This window comes from Typopeltis vanoorti, chromosome 17 (genome assembly GCF_054136105.1).
Source record: "Typopeltis vanoorti isolate ZY-2024b chromosome 17, IOZ_Tvanoo_1.0, whole genome shotgun sequence".
NCBI lineage: Eukaryota > Metazoa > Arthropoda > Arachnida > Uropygi > Thelyphonidae > Typopeltis > Typopeltis vanoorti.
Window position 1 is genome coordinate 21,015,890 of NC_143565.1, and position 20,930 is coordinate 21,036,819.

At 36.0% G+C, this 20,930-nt stretch overlaps 1 protein-coding gene across 1 annotated transcript in view; it reads right to left on the reverse strand.

The window, feature by feature from the left end:
* Positions 1 to 2,725: 2,725 nt before the first annotated feature.
* Positions 2,726 to 20,930, reverse strand: part of LOC150097214 (heparan sulfate glucosamine 3-O-sulfotransferase 6-like) — a 55,851-nt gene continuing 37,646 nt past the window's right edge. The window contains exon 2 of the mRNA XM_090407202.1: positions 2,726 to 3,598. Within this exon, the coding sequence (XP_090263328.1) occupies positions 2,980 to 3,598 (619 nt within the window). The 3' untranslated portion in view covers positions 2,726 to 2,979. The remainder of the gene's footprint in view (positions 3,599 to 20,930) is intronic.

Here is a 20,930-nt window from a genome sequence, read left to right on the forward strand (position 1 = left end):
AATTTAAGAGCTGAAGTCTCGAATGGAGCATAGCTGATTACTAAGAAATTCTTACATCATTGTTCTATTACTAGAATACTTCTGTTTAGCTTTATTCTCCTTTGTGAAAGTGTTTCTTTTAAAATATACTCACATTACCAGAAGGAATCGTATAAAGAAAAAAATAATTAAATAGCAATTGAACATGTGTAATAGGGTGCAGTTTTTTGAGTTTGTCAGATCAAGTACTACAGTTTAGGTATGAACAGCTATGTAGAAGATTATACAATATTTTGTTTTAATGACTTACATCATCTACATAATAAAAGCATTATTATTATATCTAGGATTGCTGTTTTTCTAAAAAATATATTTATATTTAAAATAAAAATATTTTAAATACATTTATTACATGAAAAAGATAATTTCAGATTTTCTAAAGAGAGAGAAAGAGAAACACCATTTTTATCTTTTCATATTTTTCAATTATCTTTGAGTTTTTGGGGTATTTTGGTTGTTAGGATTGATCCACCGTGAGATGCGGTTATTAATAACTGTGGAGGGTAATGGATAGCAATGCTGTATCCAACGAAGTTCTAACTGAGGCTCGGATGTTGCTGTTACCCTCTTGCCATGATCAGAGCTTTAAAAGCTCAATAGCCCCTTATCCTACACTGTCCTCTACAGATAAGGGAAGATGAAAAGCATTCTTGCTTCGCTCCCTTTAAGGCAGTCCTTATCTAAGGACTATCTGCGGTTGTCATCTGTGCGAGAGTAGTTCATTTTGATCTAATACTCTTGTCATCATCTTCAAATGTAAACTTTCTCAGAAGCACAAGAGATTCAGCAGCTAATTTAAATGCCATTAAACAATGATAATGGAAACTATTTCAAATCTTATATATTTAGAAAAATTTCTCGTGCTGAAATAAAACAGAAAAACCGTCTGCAGAACCACAGATATACTAAATTGTCTGTTGTCTGTAAACATATTGATCCCATAGCTTCCGCTTCTCTAGCATAATCGCAATAAATCCCAATAATTATCACCTGCCTTATGATAATAACACATCTTCATATATACTGTATTTATTATCATGAAACTCATTCTTAGCATTAAACATTCCTCTAAATTATTAACTGAACGATCGTTGCCAACTTGAGCTTTATACGAAAGGTCATGGTGTATATAATTATGAAACATAAGTGATGTGCACTTATAAGTTTTTTTTATGTGTTATACTTGTATGTATATGAGAATAAAGTCTTCACATAATAGTTTGCTTCTTTTTCTGAAATACCCTTACAACATAAATAAAATATAATAGAATGAAATAAAGAAACAATGGACAAGTACCATGCTAATGCCAAGATTTTTTTTTCAAGTGTGTACTTCTCTTGTATACTGGATATGAATATTGAACATTACAATAATATCATGACATAGTGTTTCTTTTTGTACTTTAGGATTATGTATACAATTATTGAATTACATTAAATCTCAGAATTCTTCCTATTTCGGAGCAACTTGTAACATGATATGTGGTATCCGCTATAATTTGTCTTTAGAACCTTATTACAACACTTATAGCCAAATATTTATTAGCGTTATTAATTAAGATCTATTTTAACATATGTGTTGTTAACGAGATTCATATTAAGATCCGGGGTAATATTTCTTGCTGATGAGATCCATACTTGCCAGAGTATTTTGATATATCAAGGGCATTTCAATTGATATTCTGCATAATATTTGTAATTATATATTTCGAATGTTCTGAGATATCACAATCTCAACACTTTATTCTCGTGATAGTCGAATATCTAACTCATTAAACCTGGCCAAGGAGGCCACTACATACCTGGCAAACTGGTCGTTGTTGACTTGAGTTGCCTAGGTGACCAGTCGGGTGCTATGTTGGCAAAGACAGCCATAAATTATGATACTTGGCACATGCAGTCACCTGCTTGATTCGTATTCGAAGCATGGTTGCCGACATTTGTCACCGTGCAAAGGCAGCGAAAACTTTTCCCCTACTCGTAAATTTTGGTTTTCCGGTAAATCACGTGATCAAGATTTAAGACCCTCTTAAATCAGTGGCTTTATTTAATGGCTGTAGACGCTTTCTCATTTGCTGTGAGTTTTATCCACCGGATTCTCTTTCCTAGTAAGAGGAATAAATATGACATTCTCAATTAGATTGATTTAGCTCTTTCTTAAGCGAGGCTTCACTTTCTCTTGGTTGTTCCTTTAACCATAATTTAAGTATATGCAAATTAAATCGATGAAGCTATGTATTAAATAAATGGGAAGACATATGAGGAAATGAAGACGGACCGTAGATAGAAAGATTTTCCGGCTTACTCTGAAAACTGTACAGAAAGGAAATATGATGATAATTCAATGACATTCTGGCATCCTTTATCCTTCAAAACAGCTGAGACACATCACATCTTAGAGTGGGGTTCAATAGAATCTCCTAAGAGAGAGAAACCAGGTCATTTCCATCACTTCCTTGAACTATTGATAGAAAAGCTTGGCTCTCTCCATTGCCAAGAGATGGATGAGGAGGAAAACTGGCAATGGATAGCACAAAACGTGTTATTGTCCTGTCTATTTTTATACCTCAATCTAGAAAATGTCTTATATTTTTAAACAGCAGAAGACAGATACATTTAAAGCTTCAATTATCTGCAAATGCTTCAACTAAGAATTTTTCGTTTGAAGACAAAATAAAAAACAGAATTTGGAACAGGAAAATTCATTTAATATTTCAAGGAGGGGGACATTTTTTTTTTACAAACACTCTTCAGTAGTAAATTATTTAACATGCATTCTTAGGCCTATAATCCTTCTAAATAGTCATTATTTTCAACACTTGAGTTGTTGTTTTTTTTGTGAAAAATTGAGTACCATGGTAGCAGTTGTCATGGTTACCAAGAGATTGCACTAGATGTATTTGTGTGCGTGGGCGTGTGTTTAGGGGAGAAAGGGACGTTTCAAAGCCAGCCGAAATTTCTTCCAACAATTTCACAAAATCGTGTATTAAAGGGGCGATAAAAGTCCCTTAGTCTTCTTATCGTGGAGGAGGCAATGTCAGGATGAGTCCTACCTTTAGTTTTTCCTAAACAATGAGGATTACCGTTGCCTTCTGACTTCTTTAGACACGGGAATCCCTTAGTCTCATTGAAGTAGAAGTGTTTATCGGTGATTACTCGTTTGAGTCCTAGAAAGTCTTGTACACGTGCCATTTCTCCAGCTGGATCATTAATTAAGGTTTCTCCACTCACAAAATGGATTTGATGCAATGTGAAATAACGTAGCCACCATTCCAGATAACGAGCGTATACACCAATTCGAATGGCACTCCAGGATGTATCCACTTGACCCACGGAGTTATTCCGAAAAGCCATCTGCTCAAAAGATGGAGTCCCTCTTCGTTTGCTGGCTGTCTGAGTGTAGTCCGAAATTGCTCTGGTAACAGGATCCCTCACTACCACCACCAACTTTACCTCTGGAGACATTGCATGAATCCTTTGAGGAACTTCTCTTGTAATGAAGTAGCTCGGGGTTTTCTCCATCGTGATTTGGCCTGGGAGACTGGGCGGCATCTGTTGCCTGAAAAGAAAATAAAAAAACAACATAATAAATAAACATGAACAATTTAATCGCACAGTGCTGCCATCTACTGGAAGACACTACATGCTTCTACAGATATATAATATTATTTCTAGCCCACCATATGTTATATTAAACCTGAAAGCCTCATTTACTTCAAGATCGGTGTCTAGTAGCCAGACAGATATCCCCACGCATTTACTAGATGTACGACCTTGTCGAGGAGGTCATAGGTCATAACGGATGAGCGATCTTGAGTGGCAGCTAAAGACCGCTGCGATCCGGCGTACAATAGTGACCGAGGAGGGGAGAAATTTCTTGAATAGCACAAGAAACGCTAGTCGGTTCACATCAGGAACAGGAGAAGGTTTAGAAGAGGAAGGGGAGCCCACGAAGCATGAATTCGATGAACACGCGACAAGTTAGATTTCGGTTGACCTTCATGTGACCTTGAACGACCTTGGAAATGACCTTCGGATGCTCCTTTTCGGTGAATAAAATCAGACGATGGAGGAAACAAATTGAAGGTTAAATAACCCGGTAAGGAACTTAATAAGATGCTCGGTAATCTAATAGATGAAGAAAACAGCATTGCCTTCTATCAGTTTTACGAGAGAATCGAAGAAATTTTAAGAACATTTATAATGACAAGTATCCGAGGCATACTTTCGATAAATGATGACATTGAGCTGGCAACTTGCCAAGTGGCAGCATTGTTAAAAATCAAGCACAGTGAAACGAACGTTTCTCCCTTTCTAGTAGCAGTCATTAATCCTAGTAATCTGCATTTTGTTGAACATCTGTCTGGAATATTCTATAAGCATTAATCTTTAAAGAACATCTTTTCTTACAATGGATATTCCATTTCAGAGCAGTTGAGATCCATAGAAAGACTAACATGCAATTTGGTATTCAAGCTTGAGCCAACTATTAAACTTTAATATTCTCTAATGTATAGTGTAATACATATTCTGATGGATTTTTTACCCTGTTCTTTCCTTTATTCTTCTTTTCTACCGTTCTTCATCAGCAATTTCTCTCTCTCTCTTTCTTCTACTGTTTTTCTTTCTCTATGGCTCACTATCTTTTACTTTTTGTTCTACTCTTAATTTCTTTGTCTCCATCTCTTTCAGTCACTCTCTTTATCTTCTACTCTCTCTCTCTCTCTCTCATCTTTTTCTCTTTCGGTCTCTGTCTTTATCTTCCCTTCTTCTTCTTCCTCTCTCTCTCTCTCTCTCTCTCTCTCTCTCTCTCTCTCTCTCTTTGATATAATACTATCACACAATTTTTAAGATGGTTTATTTCTGGAGAAATTTCCCATGCTACTCCTCTAAATAAATATTAATTTTTACGACTATTTAACCTTAGGAGTACCCCTCTTATGATGTCGTTGGCTTTTTACTCATGTTTTAGGGCATTATTGCTGTTTTAGAAATATGGGTAAGACAGAGGTATGTCAATTTAAAACCCTGGTTACAAGGTTGGGCTGTGAATTGTTTGGGAAGAAGGTGAAAGATAGAAATTTGGGGGAAAGGATGATAGAATATGATGAAACAAGGTTAGGGGTCATCATATTCTATCCTTCTCCTTTCCCAAAAAAATTCCAACTTTCACCTTGTTCCCAAAGAATTTACAGCGCAACCTTGAAACCAGGGTTTTAAATTTCACATGCCTTGTATCTTACCCGCAATTCTCCTACATCTCTCTATCTCTACATTTCCAGCCCAACCCTTCCTTTCTGTTATACTTCCTTCAGCAATAATATTATAAAAGTATATCGCCATACGCCGGTCAGTAAGAAGGCAACTAGGAACATCCTACAAAGATATGAACAAAATTATTCCTTCCTTTTATTCTTCATGAATCTATCTGCCTTTAAAACATCAGTAATGGCCTAAAAATTGAGTAAAAAGCCAATGACATCATAAGAGAGGTACTCCTAAAGAAAAATTGGATAACTAGCCTTAACAATTAGTATTCGTGAAATTTATTCTCTCTATCTGAAAATGTATATTGTTTAAGGCATGAATGAAAAGAGAGTGCAAACATTTTCCTAGCAAATCAATTTTGTGTGAGAGGAGAATTGTCTTCTATTTTATTTTTTTGTGTGAAAATAATTTATCTGTGTGTATATATATATATAATAATAATAATTTGTGAGTTCAACAAATCTTCATCATCGGCCTGTAGAGTAAGATAGGCTGAGAGTCAGCAGATAGTAGGAGAGGAAATAAAGATAGAGTGCATAGTGGTAAGGTAGGTTAAAGAGGCCTCAGTTGACCTGTTTTAGCTGTTTGCCCCCCAGGGGCGTTTCTAAAACGGTCGTTGATTTTTCACTTTACAAAAAAGGAAAAATCCTAAAAAGGAAACATGTAACAAAACAAAAACAAAAAAAGTACACAGAAAAGCAAAAATTGAAAGTTAAACTTAGAGGTGGAGGAAGGATCTGGCCCGAGTGATGCAGCTCACAAGGAACTGCACCGCCTCGCTGTAAGCCTTCGCCGCTCGGGTTCTCAGGTCCTCACCCACCTGTGATAGCTGAAACCGGTGAAGCTGTGTACAGAAACCCCACAAGGTGGTTACTGTGTCTTTCTTTTGTTGTGGGCAGTTATTATTCTTTTGGCCACCTCACTTCCCTTGGCCATGTCTAGTTTGCAGAGAGCTATGAAGAACGCCGAAGCTGCCTCCTCGTCTAAATCCTGGGCTACCTCTACTTGCTCAGGGGTGATTTTACTGATGTCATCAACGAAAATGTCACCCCATTTTGCACTGACGATGTCAGATCCATTTTCTCCTGTGAGGAGGAGTTCAGGTTCTCCTATTTTTTTTATCTCTTCTTTGAATTTTTCCGCCATCCCTGGAATACCTCTGATGAGATGGCTGAGATTCTCCCCTGCTTTCGCGTGAGGGACTTCTGGGTGGGCGGTCTCAGATACTTTTGCTGTTTTGGGCGTTACCAACTCTTCTTCCAGTGGGCTTAATGGCCGTTTGGAGGTGTTGGTGTTCACCTCCATCTTTCCTTCTTCCCTATCTATATCATCTGTATTAGTATCTATATTGGTATTGATGGTTTCAATAGCGACTGTTTCTTCTTGTTGGATTTTACTGCTTGTGGAAGTTTTTTTCCCCTTTCGGTTTTTCTTAGACGTGGAGGTATGGATTTCTGTTATATTAGGAGCAGCCTCGAAAGGAGGAGAAGCTTCCTGTGCTGTGTCATTTCCATTGCTTGGTGGAGTTGCTGGCGTGATTGCACCACCCATCCTCTCAGCAAGGGTTCTGGATGGGAATGTGTCCACTTTGTGGTCAATGACCCCACATTTCAGGCAAGCTGACTCACAGTTTTCTTGGTTGTGGCCTGCTTTGAGGCAGTTTTTACATTTCACTCTAAGACAGTCTGCCCCAAGGTGAGTGAAAGCACCACATCTAAAACATTGTTTTTTTACACCAGGGTAATTTATCATTACTCTGGCGGATCCAATAATAATGAAGTTGGGAACGGGCGTTTTCATCTCGAGGGAGATGTGGACTTCATCCGACTTCCATTTGGGGTTTTCTGCGTCATTTAGGACTTCCACCTTGTGTATAACGCCCCATTTCCCGAATATTTCGTGGATGATCTTTACATCCGTTTCAATATATTCTAAAGGGAATCTGGGGATTCTAAGTAGTTTGGTAATGCTCCCTACCAAAAATGGAACTATTGTTTTTCCATTACATTCGAATCCTGCAAGTAGTTTGTCTCTTGTTTGCTCGCTCCTTACTACTACTTGGAAGCGGCCACCACCAAACGGAGTAAACCCAAAAATCTGCTCAGCGCCGACGCTTTCGATGAGGGCTTTGGCCAAACATCGAGGTCGTAGATCAGCTTCCACTTCGATTCCAAGGGTCCGCGTACGCGGCAAAGCCATGTTGGTGAGGGGGGGGGCTAAGCTATTCCCACCACCGAGTGTGTTGTTATTGCCCCAGTCTGGGGTTTATTCTGTATCTGCTGCTGCTGTAGTTTATTATCAAGTGCCTCTATGAGACGCTTTGCCGATAATAACTGAGCTAACATATACTATACTACAATTTGCGCTTAGCTAAACAACTTGCTAATCACTTATGGGGAAAGTTCACAAAAATGAACTACACACTTGATCTAAACCAAAACAAGAAAACACTTTCTGTTTTTTATAACTATACAAGATAAAGAGACGAGAATCTCTTCGTGAACTGAAATTTCCCTAGCAGTTTTCATTTTATATTATTTTTATGATTATCAAAAAATGGTGTTTTAATTATTTTTAATTATTTTAAGATATTTTTAATGTATTTTTTAATTTAAAATAAGAAAAAATGTGACCATACTATTTTTGTAGAAAATGTATAAAAATAAATAAAAAATAACCAAATAAATTGTATATTTTATTTTAATAAAAAGACTTGATAAAATAAAAATATAAATGAAAGATGAAGTTTGGGAACCTAAAAAATTTAAATGAATCCCAATATTAAGAGATTTGGTAGACAATGATGTAAGCTGAAATTTCCTACAAAGAAATCTATGCACAAAAAGAAAACTGCGGATTTAGCTGAACGTAATGTGTAAATTTTTAAACAAGCCCACTCTTGCTGTCAATCCCCCCCTTTCCTCTCAAGACATTCCAAATGTTACGCATCGAGTGAACCATCCTCATAACACTTTGTTGCAATTCCTAAAGAAATTGTTGTTGCTGATGGCCTTACCCTGCGCCCTCTGAAAAAATCGTCCAATTAATAAGCTTTGAAGCATGTATTTGAAACAAATTCACTAACATCGCTTTTCTAATTTGGGGAATACATTACAACTATGTAAAATCACCCACCAACTCTTAACATTGTAGGGAATAACTAAATATTCGCTTTTAATAATATTTTTTTCACATGTTTCGAAATCCAAAAACACACAAGTTTGGATGTATTTTGAGTGAAACCTATTGACAAATAACAATAATAATAATAATAATAATAATAATAATAATAATAATAATAATAATAATAATAATAATAATAATAATAATAATAATTGAACATAACTAAATAAAAAGCTCACCCGATAGACGAATAAAAGCAGACGAAACTAATTGCTACCAATTAGAATTCACTGTAAGGTACGCGTTACCATGATAACCTACATATATGATTGACAACAGAACTGTTTTTTTTTTCTTGTCATTATTATCTTAAATTTACCCCTCCATATGAACTTTTTTTCAACAGAAAATGATACGTTGAAATCAAACTTGAATTTTGTATATTTTAGTAATTCCCCTGTCAACAAACTAATTAGTAACGATTTAGTTTTTGAGATAAAAAAATTAATATCTTACTCTTAAAGAAATTTTTATAGCATTAGTCTTTTATAAAATATATTTAAAAATATGAGAAAAATAAATATATTTTAAATTAATTAAAAAAATTTTGAGAATTACGTAAAATTTATTAATATTTAAATATTCGTTCCAACACCATATATAATAAATAATATATCTACAGAAAGTAGTTCGCTGTGAACTGAAAATCGTTAGACTTGAGGAAATGAATAAATCAATCGACCGTGAGATGCGGTGACTGATTCATTCAATCCAATACCCTTGGAGGGTAATGGATGGCAATGCTGTAGCCAGTGAAGCTCTAACTGAGGCTCGGCTATTGCTGTTACCCACCTGCCATGATCAGAGCTTTAATTGTTCAATAACACCTTATTCCTAAACTGTCCTCTACAGATAACGGGGAAGATGAAAAGCATTCTTGCTTCGCCCCTTTAAGCCAGTCCTTATAAAGACTATAAGGAAATTCGATAGATATAGGGAATATGGAGCGGAAGGAAGATTAGACCCTTGGAGGGTAATGGATGGCAATAATGGGTTGCAATGCTGTACTAATTAAGTTTAACTGAGCTCGGCTGTTGCTGTTAACCCCAGGGGGCGCAGAGATTCGAGAGATTGAGTTCGCTCTCTTAAGGTTTTTGCCATAAGGGAGCAATTTGAGTGTCCGGGGGAAGTCCTCCGGCACGGCCCACTGAGAGGCTTTGTCGGTGAATGCCTTTCCTCGGAATTTGAGCGGTTCTGCTCAGTGGTGGCGTGTGGGTGGAAGGCCATCACTGAGTGGAGCGAACACTGAAATGGACGGTCTTTGGACGACCCCTAGGCCACTCAATCGTGGTCTAGGGGTCGTCCGAATTTTTAGAGATGGCTTTACCTTAACATATGGCAATGTAGCCAATGAAGTTCTAACTGAGGCTATTCAGAGCTTTAATAGCTCAATAGCACCTTATCCCTACACTGTCCTCTACAGATAACGGGGAAGATGAAAAGCAGTCGTGCTTCTCCCCTTTAAGTCAGTCCTTATAAGGACTATAAGAAATTCGATATATTTGGACCGAATCGACTGTGAGATGCGGTGATTAATACCCTTGGAGGGTAATGGATGGCAATGCTGTAGCCAATGAAGTTCTAACTGAGGCTTGGTCATTGCTGTTACCCTTCTGACATGATCAGAGCTTTAATAGCTCAATAATACCTTATCCCTACACTGTCCTCTACAGATAACGGGGAAGATGAAAAGCATTCTTGCTTCGCCCCTTTAAGCCAGTCCTTATAAGAAATTCCTATATAAGCAGGTAATTGTATGTTAATAAATGGTTCATTAACGAGCAAACTAGCATCATCCTCTACCCCCTCTTCCCTATCCAAAAGTGAAGCCGCTTATGTTCGATATTCCTATTCTATTGCAATCAGGGAATAAATACCTTGGGATAACACCTTGACAGAGGACTCTGCTTATTCTAAAGCATGTAAGACAATTCCTTCTCTACAAATGAATTCGATACTGACATAAGAAGCACCAGTATTGGGTTACAAAGGCACCTCCAACATCAAAACAAATGACTTGTTTGTTTCATTGTCCATATCATGTTTAGTATCACATTGTCTTTATCGATTTTTCCCCATTTCATTACATTTAATATCCGGTGGAGAAAATCTCACTAAAATATGTACTTTGTTCATCTTTCTGCACGGTTAGAGAAGATGAACAAACAAATTTTGTTCGTTGAGTTTAAAATGTGAACAGGGGATGATTGTTAGCTCCACTTACCAACATTCAGATGACAGTGGGGGAAATACCGATCTCAATTCTCATGAAAAGATACCATGGAAATATTTAAAGAAAATGCACACACACAGCAGAAATTTGAGTGTTAAGTCTGAGAGTTAAGTTGTTTATCATCCGAATTGCTTTTTTCAAGGAATTTTATGGAACTTCAGAGGCACTGTTATAAATGGGAAAATAGCATTGAAATGTCTGATGGGTTTGTTATTTGTAAGTTAAAAAGTGTTTTTGGGTAAAAATAGTAATTCATGAGAGAAAACTTAATCTCTTGAATGCTGAGGAGGCAATACTAGTGATATGTTTATGACAAATGGATTTATTTGCATTTGAAGAATGTATTTGTAGTTGTTTGGAATTATGGGCGAGCAACTAAGGTTATGAAGCCAATATATGAGCGGGGGCGGGTCTGGAAAGTTCTGATAAACACCTAGAACAAAAATAATTTTTAATAACTGATATAGACACAAGAAAGAACATACCAGTAGCAGAATTATGAAGGTAAACTTATGTTTTTATATCCTTGTATGTTCTGTTCTTTTTTGTTATATCAGTTGCTTTAATGTTCTAGGTGTTTATCAGAACTTTCCAGGCCCTCCCGCCGCTTCGTATTATGTCTGCCTGCTAACTAAGTGTGTTATTCTGGTTGTTTTTCCCTTTTCCAGAATGAATCACCTTGACTTTCAGTGAAGTAAAAAAAAAAACTTTTTTTTTTTTTTTAATTCTCAGTGATTGTAACATCTCTAAAGGCATTTGATCTCTTTCGGTACAAAGGCCTATCATATGCACTATAAGGAGATGATGTAGACCAGTGCTTCCCAAACAGTGGGCCGCGGCCCCCTTGGGGGAAGTAAGTTTTGTTGAGGGGGGGGGCGTGAAATAATGAAAACAAATTTAAAATCTTTTATGACTAAGTAGATTTTTTTTATCTTAAAAGAAACGTATTTAATTTTTATATTTATTAAAAATAACAATAATTTTGTTATTTTTTATATTTTAATGGAAAAAAATCACGCATTGGTGAGGGTTCACAAATTTTGCTTCCTGCGTATTTCGGCGCTTAATGAATATTAGTAAATATATGCTTATTCATATAAGTTTCATTTCAAAGCAGAAATCTAAGAATTGCAGTTTCACATATTTCACCTGACACTGACTTTTTGTAAAACACATCCATCACATTAAATTGTTATGAAACTTCTTTTATGTGTTTAATTCTTTCTTTATTACTAATCGTTTTAAGTTTCATGTGCTTGTACTGCAAATGTACAATAACAATAAATCTATCTATCTTATAAAAATATGAGATAATGTGCCATGTCAAATGTGTAGGTAAGATGCTAAAAACGTAATATTTGCATTTGATTTTTGCAATATTCGCTGTGTATGTTTTGTATTGAATATAAATACAATAAATATTTGTCTGTATTACGATTTTTCTTTCGAGGGGGGAGCCGTGAAATATTTTAATTTTTCCAAAGGGGGCCCTGACATGCAGAAGTTTGGGAAACACTGATGTAGACCACCAAACATTTGTCACAATGAAAAATTAAGGTTTTCATATATTTGCAAACATCATTGATTTCATACCGGCTTAAACTCAGATTTTAATAGCATTCTTGCCATGTTAGTCTAATTTTATTTTATTCCAATTTCGGGGTAGGGGGTTGGCCTGAACAAACACGAACTACCAAGGTCAACATCGAGGCGGTCCTGAGCCCTTCTAGGGTAAGATCACTCGGTTTGTTCACTTGTTTTTATCCATTTATTACGTTTTACAGACTTTTATTCTTCGTGTACCGGTTTTATAGTATTTTTATTGTTCCTCTTTTTATCTGTTTACTCGTGCTAGGTTCTCGTTCCCCAGCTTTTTGGACTTTTCCTTCAATGAGTGAAGAGTCATCCGATGCCAGAGAAAATACTCGTCATAAATACAAAAGAATGCTGAAATGAGACACAAAACGGGAATTAAAAAAAAAAAAAAGAGTAAACCATTCAAAGAAGCAAAGAAAAGTCATATCTCTGGAGCCTCTTCAGATCTCTTCCCGGTCAACGAAGGAACTAAATGCGATAATAATCTGTTTGGATTTCTCTAGATCATGAAAGCAGTTAAAATCGCAGCTAATAGCTTGATGCAGTAGCGCACTCAGGATTTAATCGGGGGGGGGGGGGGGGGGAGCGCCCGAGTTGAGTCGACGATTTGAGAATACAAACTACGCATCGCATGCGACCTATGACTGAGCATCTGCAATGATCGCTAATTCATAAATAGTATAGAAATAGAAGACACGACACAACATAAATAAAAACAAGAATTTTATTAAAAGATTTTAGGAAAATTTTCTGGTGTTTTTTCTTTTTTCTTGGGGGGGTCCCCCCAAGAAAAAAGTGCCTCCCCCTCTGGGTGCGCCACTAGCAGTAAAATATTCTTATTTATCAAGCTAATAAATTCAGTTTTATTCTTATGGACCCAGTTTCGATATTCGATTGTACAAAACTTAAATCAACTGGTAGTTTGCCTTCAACTCACTATTTTAGGAATGTGCTATTATAGATCATAGACCATTTTCGTTCTTTTATTTTATTTTAGGAAAAATAAAAGTAGAATGAAAACTGTTTTTTTAACACTAAACGATGTTAACAATCTTTTCAATGTTTTATAGTGTTTATAGATTTGTAGTTACCATCATAGTGTTTGTAATCACAAAGCAATTTGTATTGTAGACTGGAAGTGAATTGAAATATAATAATATAGAATAACAACAACAAATTAGATCACGTAATAATATAAATATCGATCACATAATTGGTTAGTGATTGCGCTTTAAATGCTGCTTGAATCGTATATATATCATTCTGTATATATCCCGAACTTCCTGCCTAAGATAGTTCGCTCAATTCTAGTTCGACTGCTTCAGTCTGATGGTTCATTGTATGTTAGTCGGAAGGGATATATCCAGGCTATATAATAATAGGTTCACCTCTTTGAAGATGTAGGCAGAGTACTCTATTGCTACAAACGGACATAACTTGCCCTAAGTTCAGTCCACATCCACACTGATCACTGAATATCTATGAGCGTTTTTGATTTTGATTTTGAAAGTGTGCATTCTGTTTCAAGATCAGTATCTACAGACACCTTTATTTTGGAGGTTATATTGAAAAATAGCTTAAGGATTCTACTTTCGCGTGTACATTTATGACATCTTCATAATCATATACAGTGGCCAATTCAGACATCCTTACATGGTAGAAAGTAACTCCTGATATTTAATTCTCAAATAAAGTCTTACGTCAATGGGCATAAACTCTACTAGGAAACAAAAGCTTCCTACAGGTATGGCTATCTATGAAGAGGCGCCTGCGTAGCTCAGTTGATAACGACTCTGCGACAAGAATCCTGAGTCCTAGAGTTACCTCACATTGTAATAAGTACTATTTCTGTCTCGAACAACAAGTATCATGTGCTACAAATTCTCAACTGGATTGAGATTCGCTTGATGAGTGAGTTATGGTATATTTGCCTCCCTGCGCATAGATCAATTCTAGAACTACCTTTGTCATGTGACATGCCATATTGTCCTGCTAAAAGTCATCATTAGTAAGTAGATAAACGGTGAGTACGAACTATAAAGGTATTTGATGAGAAAGATGTTCAACATGTGTCGCTCCTTTGCACAACAGGTTCTTCTTTTATAATTTTGTGCTGCAGCTTTCAGCATGTAACAATTCATCCTAGAGTTTGTCAAAACAGGAAGCCTCTTTTTCACTTCTTACTTGTTCAGCGTTCGGAGTTCCTTGTGAATACCGTCTACCTGGTTCCTGGTTTTCCCTTTCACTCATTTCCGACCGTAGGTGACTTTATAGGCATTGTCCACAAAGTCTTGGTGAGATTTTTACAGGGTAGTTTACCATTGCTCCCCCCCCCCCCCCCCCCCGATTTTATCCGGGCTCGGGACCGGCATATGGCTGGGACGTATTCATGACTGTAATCCATGACGGGGCCGGTTTGCATATTCTGGGGGATGAAAAACCTTGAGTTTCCGGGCGAAAAAAAAACCCATACCTCCGTAGGAGACCGTCTAACTCACCTTTAGTCGAAAGAGACCAGATAAATGTTCCTCACGTCACTGACGGGAATCGAACCCAGGTCTTTCCGATCAAAGGGTTTCGTCTATATACTGACTGAGCTACGGAGGCTCTACCATCTACCTGTCAACTTTATAGTTGACAGAGGTGGAACTCAGTGTAATTAGCTGCTGCTGTACTCCTTCCATAATAGATTCTTCTTTGTTCCACTACGCTCCTTGTAAACCACAATTAAGTTATTACCACTGGGTAGAGGGGACGCAGTCTACCCAATGGCAACAGCGGATAGACGGGAACATATCTTACTTATAATAACCTTTTACTGGCCTAACACATTCAACTATTAGAGAAACAAATTCCTTTGAAGAAACCCCGATTGAGTCTTAGACGATAATAAAAAGCATAAATTATGGTGCATTATGTATGAAAAAGGATAAAAGTGATTGATTTTCCCCCCTCAATGATTGTCATAGAAAATAAGAGGTGATCGTAACCCGGATTTATCTGTACATACTCGTATGCCTTCTTATGGTCGACTTTGATGAGTTGCAGGATTAAAAACCCAAGTTCCTAGAGAAAGCTCTATTTACAATCTTGGAAACAATCAGGAGTCAAAAAGTCGATCAGGAGATTATGCAGATAACCTCAATTACTAACTTAAATAATAATTTTGTATTTTATGTTATTCTTTACTAATCACTAAATATTCAAAGAAAACAAAATCTTAGTTATTGCTTGTTTAGTGGACTATTCAAAAAAGAATGCAAGAACTTCCCTTGCCCTCAATTTTGTGTAGTTAAAACGCCTGACCAGAGAACAGTTACCGTAATACTTTAATTCGACAATACTGTAATAATAAAATAATTTAGGTGAAACTGTTCGCCTATTATCTCATTGAGAACTTCCGCCCGCGCGCCCACATCCGTTTGATGTCATTTGTTTTATATAATATGGAACAGGCATGTGAAGAACACTATCTCCGACAACAGAATGGCTCCACAATGTGTTGTGTCAGTGAATGTGTGTTAGCGGCTATGATTTTTCGGTTTATTTTTCGTGGTCAATATAAGATGGTAATTATACACTATTACGTTTCCAAAAGTATTGGAGTACACAGGAAAAAAAACGAGTAATTTAATCTGGTAAATAAATAGCATGTAGTGAAACTGTTCACTCTGAAATACAGTAGCTGTTTATAAGCCCAATTTTTTTTGCAGAATGAGCACCACTGGAAATACTGCTATTAGCTTCACGTTGGCAGCCCTTAAACTTTTCCCCGAATACCATTTTAGCTCAAACTGAATGCAAAAATTATTGATGTCTTCCTCATGTTTCTTATTGGATTGGCATTTACACGATTTTCAGAGCTTATTTCAGACTTCGAAACAGACCAAAAGACTTGAACGAGGTCATATGACAAGATGCGATATTAATAGCTTATCCATTCTTGAGGATAAGGGTACCGAAGAACAGGAATCTCGCAGTAAACTAATTCCAAGCAACAACAAAGTGCTTTGAAGAGCTGTACGGAAGACTTATTAGTACGATGTGGAAACAATCAACTTAGGAATTCCAAAAAAACTACAGATATTCAGATTAGTAGTAGGATTCGAAGCAAAGAGCTGCACAGTGTTAGTTTCTATAGAACGAATTTCTATGCATATAAGTCAAACATCAACCATTCCAATAGACGGCCGAGATTACACTGGTGCAAAGAACGTTATCACTGGTGTGTGGAGTGTTGGAAGTGCTTATTGGAGCAAAAAATCCGGCTATATCTTTATCCGACTGGAAAGGTGAGTTAGGGTCTTTAGATGTCTAGGGAAAGCTTTATGCCTTACTGGATCATTATGAACCTGTTTTGGTTTTAGTTCATGGAAGGATGGAAATTGATGGATATAAAACATTTCTACATTATGGAAGTTTTACAGAACAAATCCATTTTTTTTAGCACAACATGATGTGTCGAATGAGAAACGGACACGATATGCACCATGTTATACTACAAGTAATATGCAGCATATTTTAAAGAAAAATAATGGAAAGAAGTTGACTGGTCTTCACAAAACCCCAATTTCAATATAACAGAAGACCTTTGGAACGAACTGGAACTTCGGGTGCGTCCCAGACCAGTGCATACAACTGTTGTACATGGACTGGGAGTAAAGTTGAAGTAAGAATGAACCAAAATACCTGACTCATCACAAAATAGTAGAATGAATACCTGATCAAAACAAAAGGAGGACCCACCCACGATTTAGGCTTTTCTGAAACACGATTCGGCCCCAGTAACTAATTCTTCATAATAAGAAACAAAAAAAAAAAAGAATAAAGTTATTAGTAATGTGAGAGAGAGAAAGAGAGCTTTTTTTTTTTTTTTGATTTATCTTACAAGCACAATTGAAATTTCTTATATTTAAATATACGGATGTTATCTGTATGCTAATAAGCATGTAGGTAACAACCATATATGAGATAGTTATCAATTGAATTCGTTGTAGTTACAATATATTTATATAAACCTAAAAGAAGCGATTACTGAATTTAATTAAAAAATTAAATATATCAAAGAAGTATAAATTAGAATTAAATATTTAATTTGTTTAAAACTTAATCTTTAAAAATTTGTATACTAAAATAGTTTAACTTCAAACACCTTAAATTTATTTTCATGATACCGCACCATTAAAAAATCCTAAAGGCGAGTTACTAGCTGTATCTACAAACACAAAAGACCGAAGGCTATTCTTTTCTCAACTGATCATTACTAACACAACTGCCCTCAGAGGGCGAGCTTAATTGCTCACAAATCTCCCATTCCCAAATAACTCTCATTACAGATAAAGGGGAATATGAAAAGCACTTGTGCTTCACCCATCCTGTCAGTAACGTCAATGGTCAATGGAGTTACTAGCTGGGGAGGGTAATGGACGGCAATGCTGTAGCCAATGAAGTTCTAACTGAGGCTCGGCTATTGCTGTCACCCTCCTGCCATGATCAGAGCTTTAATAGCTCAATAACACCTTATCCCTACACTGTCCTTTACAGATAAAGGGGAAGATGAAAAGCATTCTTGCTTCTCCCCTTTAAGCCAGTCCTTATATAAGGGTATAAAGAGTTACTAGCTGAGTGGATGGTCGAGGATCATCCGTGATTGATAACATCTCCGGACTTCCAGGGTAGCGGATGGCAATGCTGTAGCCAATGAAGTTTCAACTGAGGCTCGGCTAATGCCGTTACTCAGACATGACTAGAGCTTTTAGCTCAATAACACCCCATCCACACAGATATTCTTCATTCACATGATGGGATAAAGAGTCAAGAACTCAGTCCATTGCCCGGTTCTTTTTAGAACTTTAGAGTTACTAGCTGTAACACTTTAGGCTAATCACAGGATTGATAGTATTCACAAAAAAAAAATAAATAAATAAATCATAAATCAAAAGAAATATAGCTGGAAGTGTATACGCTTGCATATTTTAAACAAGATTAATTTCTAAACTTCTGCAAACTGCGCATGGGTTGTCACTGAGATGATTTAACTGTTCACCTTCATGTCATTTGTAAGTTAACCCAAATTAGATAGTCGCGGGCCATTTTCTGTTTTTTAGGTTGTTCCCGAAATTCTGATTCTGATTCGAGTAAGATATTGTACAGTGACTGAACACATTTTTCGTATTATGAATTGTTTCACGCTTCAACCTGTTCATAATATTTATACTGTGGGATTGGGTTAAAATTTATTATATAAAGCAATTCAAGTGATCCAAATACTAACGGCAAACTGTATCGATTTAGTGATAGTATAAAAATCATCAATGAGAAGATATCCCATATGTCCATAAACCATATGTTGATATCTAAAGGGATACCCGCAACATACTTGAGATGGCCTTCGATATAATATTTTTCTGCTACCTCAGTGACTTGAGAATGTCAAAAAGGATTATTTCGATCTTAAAAGACATTTTAGCATCTTGCCTGCAACGTCTGCATGTAGAGGGCTATAAAAGTTCCCATAGTTTCGTTGATCTGCGATTTTTATTTGTATGGCGAAATATTCAAAATATTTCATATTTTTGTACGCTATCTTGAATGTTGAAATGTCGCCGATTTCTTAACGGTATATCCAAGTAGATCATGTGTCACAAGATATAAAAAGTACCTTTTTAAAAAATAAATCATGGAGTAAACACTTCACTGGATAAAAAATAAATAAATAAAATTTAGAAGTGCTTTTCTTGAATGAGAGAGAGTGGGAGGGTTGTGTGCACACAGGGAAGGGTATTTGACCTGAGAGCGAATAAACACGTCGAATGTGCATGTCTGCCAGTCAAACACGACAGCTAACTAATGATTTATGTAAATAGCGCCCTAATGGAAGATCCTTAAATATTGACATTGGCATGTCTTGAGGTAGATGATCAGCTGCTTGCATTAGCGTCTTCAATACTTTCTTGAAAAACCGACTGTCTATCAAAAGGCAATTGTGAATTAGACACTTGAATTCCATCCATCGTATTGCTGCCTATGGCTTACTTCTCTGTTGGAAAGTATAAACCAACCTGCTATTCCCAACTGGCATGACTAGCTAGAAATTGCTAATGTATGGTAATTCGACAACAGCACGATAGTAAATCTACTAATGAGAGTGACCACCAAAGCAAGGCAAAAAATGGGAATAGTTTAACAACACAAGCCGCATGACAGTGAGCCTAACATTGCTAATAGTTTTAGCAGCAAAGAATAATAATAAAAAAAAGAATTAGAGCAATGTGGTATCCGACAGTGACATTAAAATGATTAGTCTGACAATTAAGATCGCCAGTAGTAGTAACGGTTAAGAACATCACAATAGGCGATTTGACAGTTATGACCATCACAATATTAGAATGATTAGGGGGTATTTTATGTCTGTAGAACTGTCTATTCACTGGGATGCAAGCAGGCAAATCGCCCTGTTTTGAGCGAAACCATTCTAGTTTTTCTGGAATAAAAAATCTCCATCATGAGAGGGCTGACTGACCTTTAAAACTGAAAAGACCTAATAAAGGTTCGTCGCGTCATAGATGAGTAAAATAACCCTGGGTACAGTCATTTAATTTTATACACCTGTATTGCCTTCGTTTATATTTTTCTAGTAATCAATGTGACTCTTGGTTATTTATGGAATTTCTTTCATTAATATATTGTTTTTTTTTTATTACCTTAATCATATTATCACTTATATAGTTCTTGTATTTTATATTTATATTTTTAATTGTACTATTTTTATTATAACGTGCATTATTACTAATTACTAATAGTAATTAGTAATTATTACTAATTACTATTACTAAACTTTAATTTATTACCATTATTTTATATTTATATTATCACTTATATAACTTAATAATAATAATAATAACAATAATAATAATAATAACAGTGATAAATGCAATTGCACCATGTCGTTCGTAAATATAATGATATTCATTTATAAAAGGGAATATATATAAGCGAACAATTCCATAAATGATCAATTTAAATGAATGTTTAAATTGTCATTTTCACGCTACATTAAATACGAGTGATTTATGCCTGTGGAAGGCTCAACTACATTTTAGTATATTGTATTATTACTATGGAATGGGTAGTTTATACTTCTTCTAGCAGCCATCATGATTTGGTGTTCATTTCGCAAGTACAGAGGCAAAAATATTTAATCAGGCAGGTTAAGTGGTATTAAAAAACTTTATTCTACGCTGAAAACTACGATTTTGTGAAGGTAAGATTAGCTCATAGTACTATTATTAATGAAGCGATTTTCATGACATTTCGTTTTCATGAATCAGGTCATTTCGTAACGAGATTATTTTCTGAACATTTGGAATGAATGGATTCAGAAAACTGTTCTAAATGACATGTAGCTGTCCATTCGATTCAAATGCCAGTGAAATTGTTGGTGACGAACGAAAATATTCTAGAATAATAACAGAAATGAGGGAAGACATACGTGCAATGGAAATCACTGGAAGACATTGGAGACCGCAGCCAAAAATAGGACAGAATCTGCTGCAGTGAATGATGATACAGCGAAATGTAAATCAGCAATAAAAGGTGCATATATTGGCTC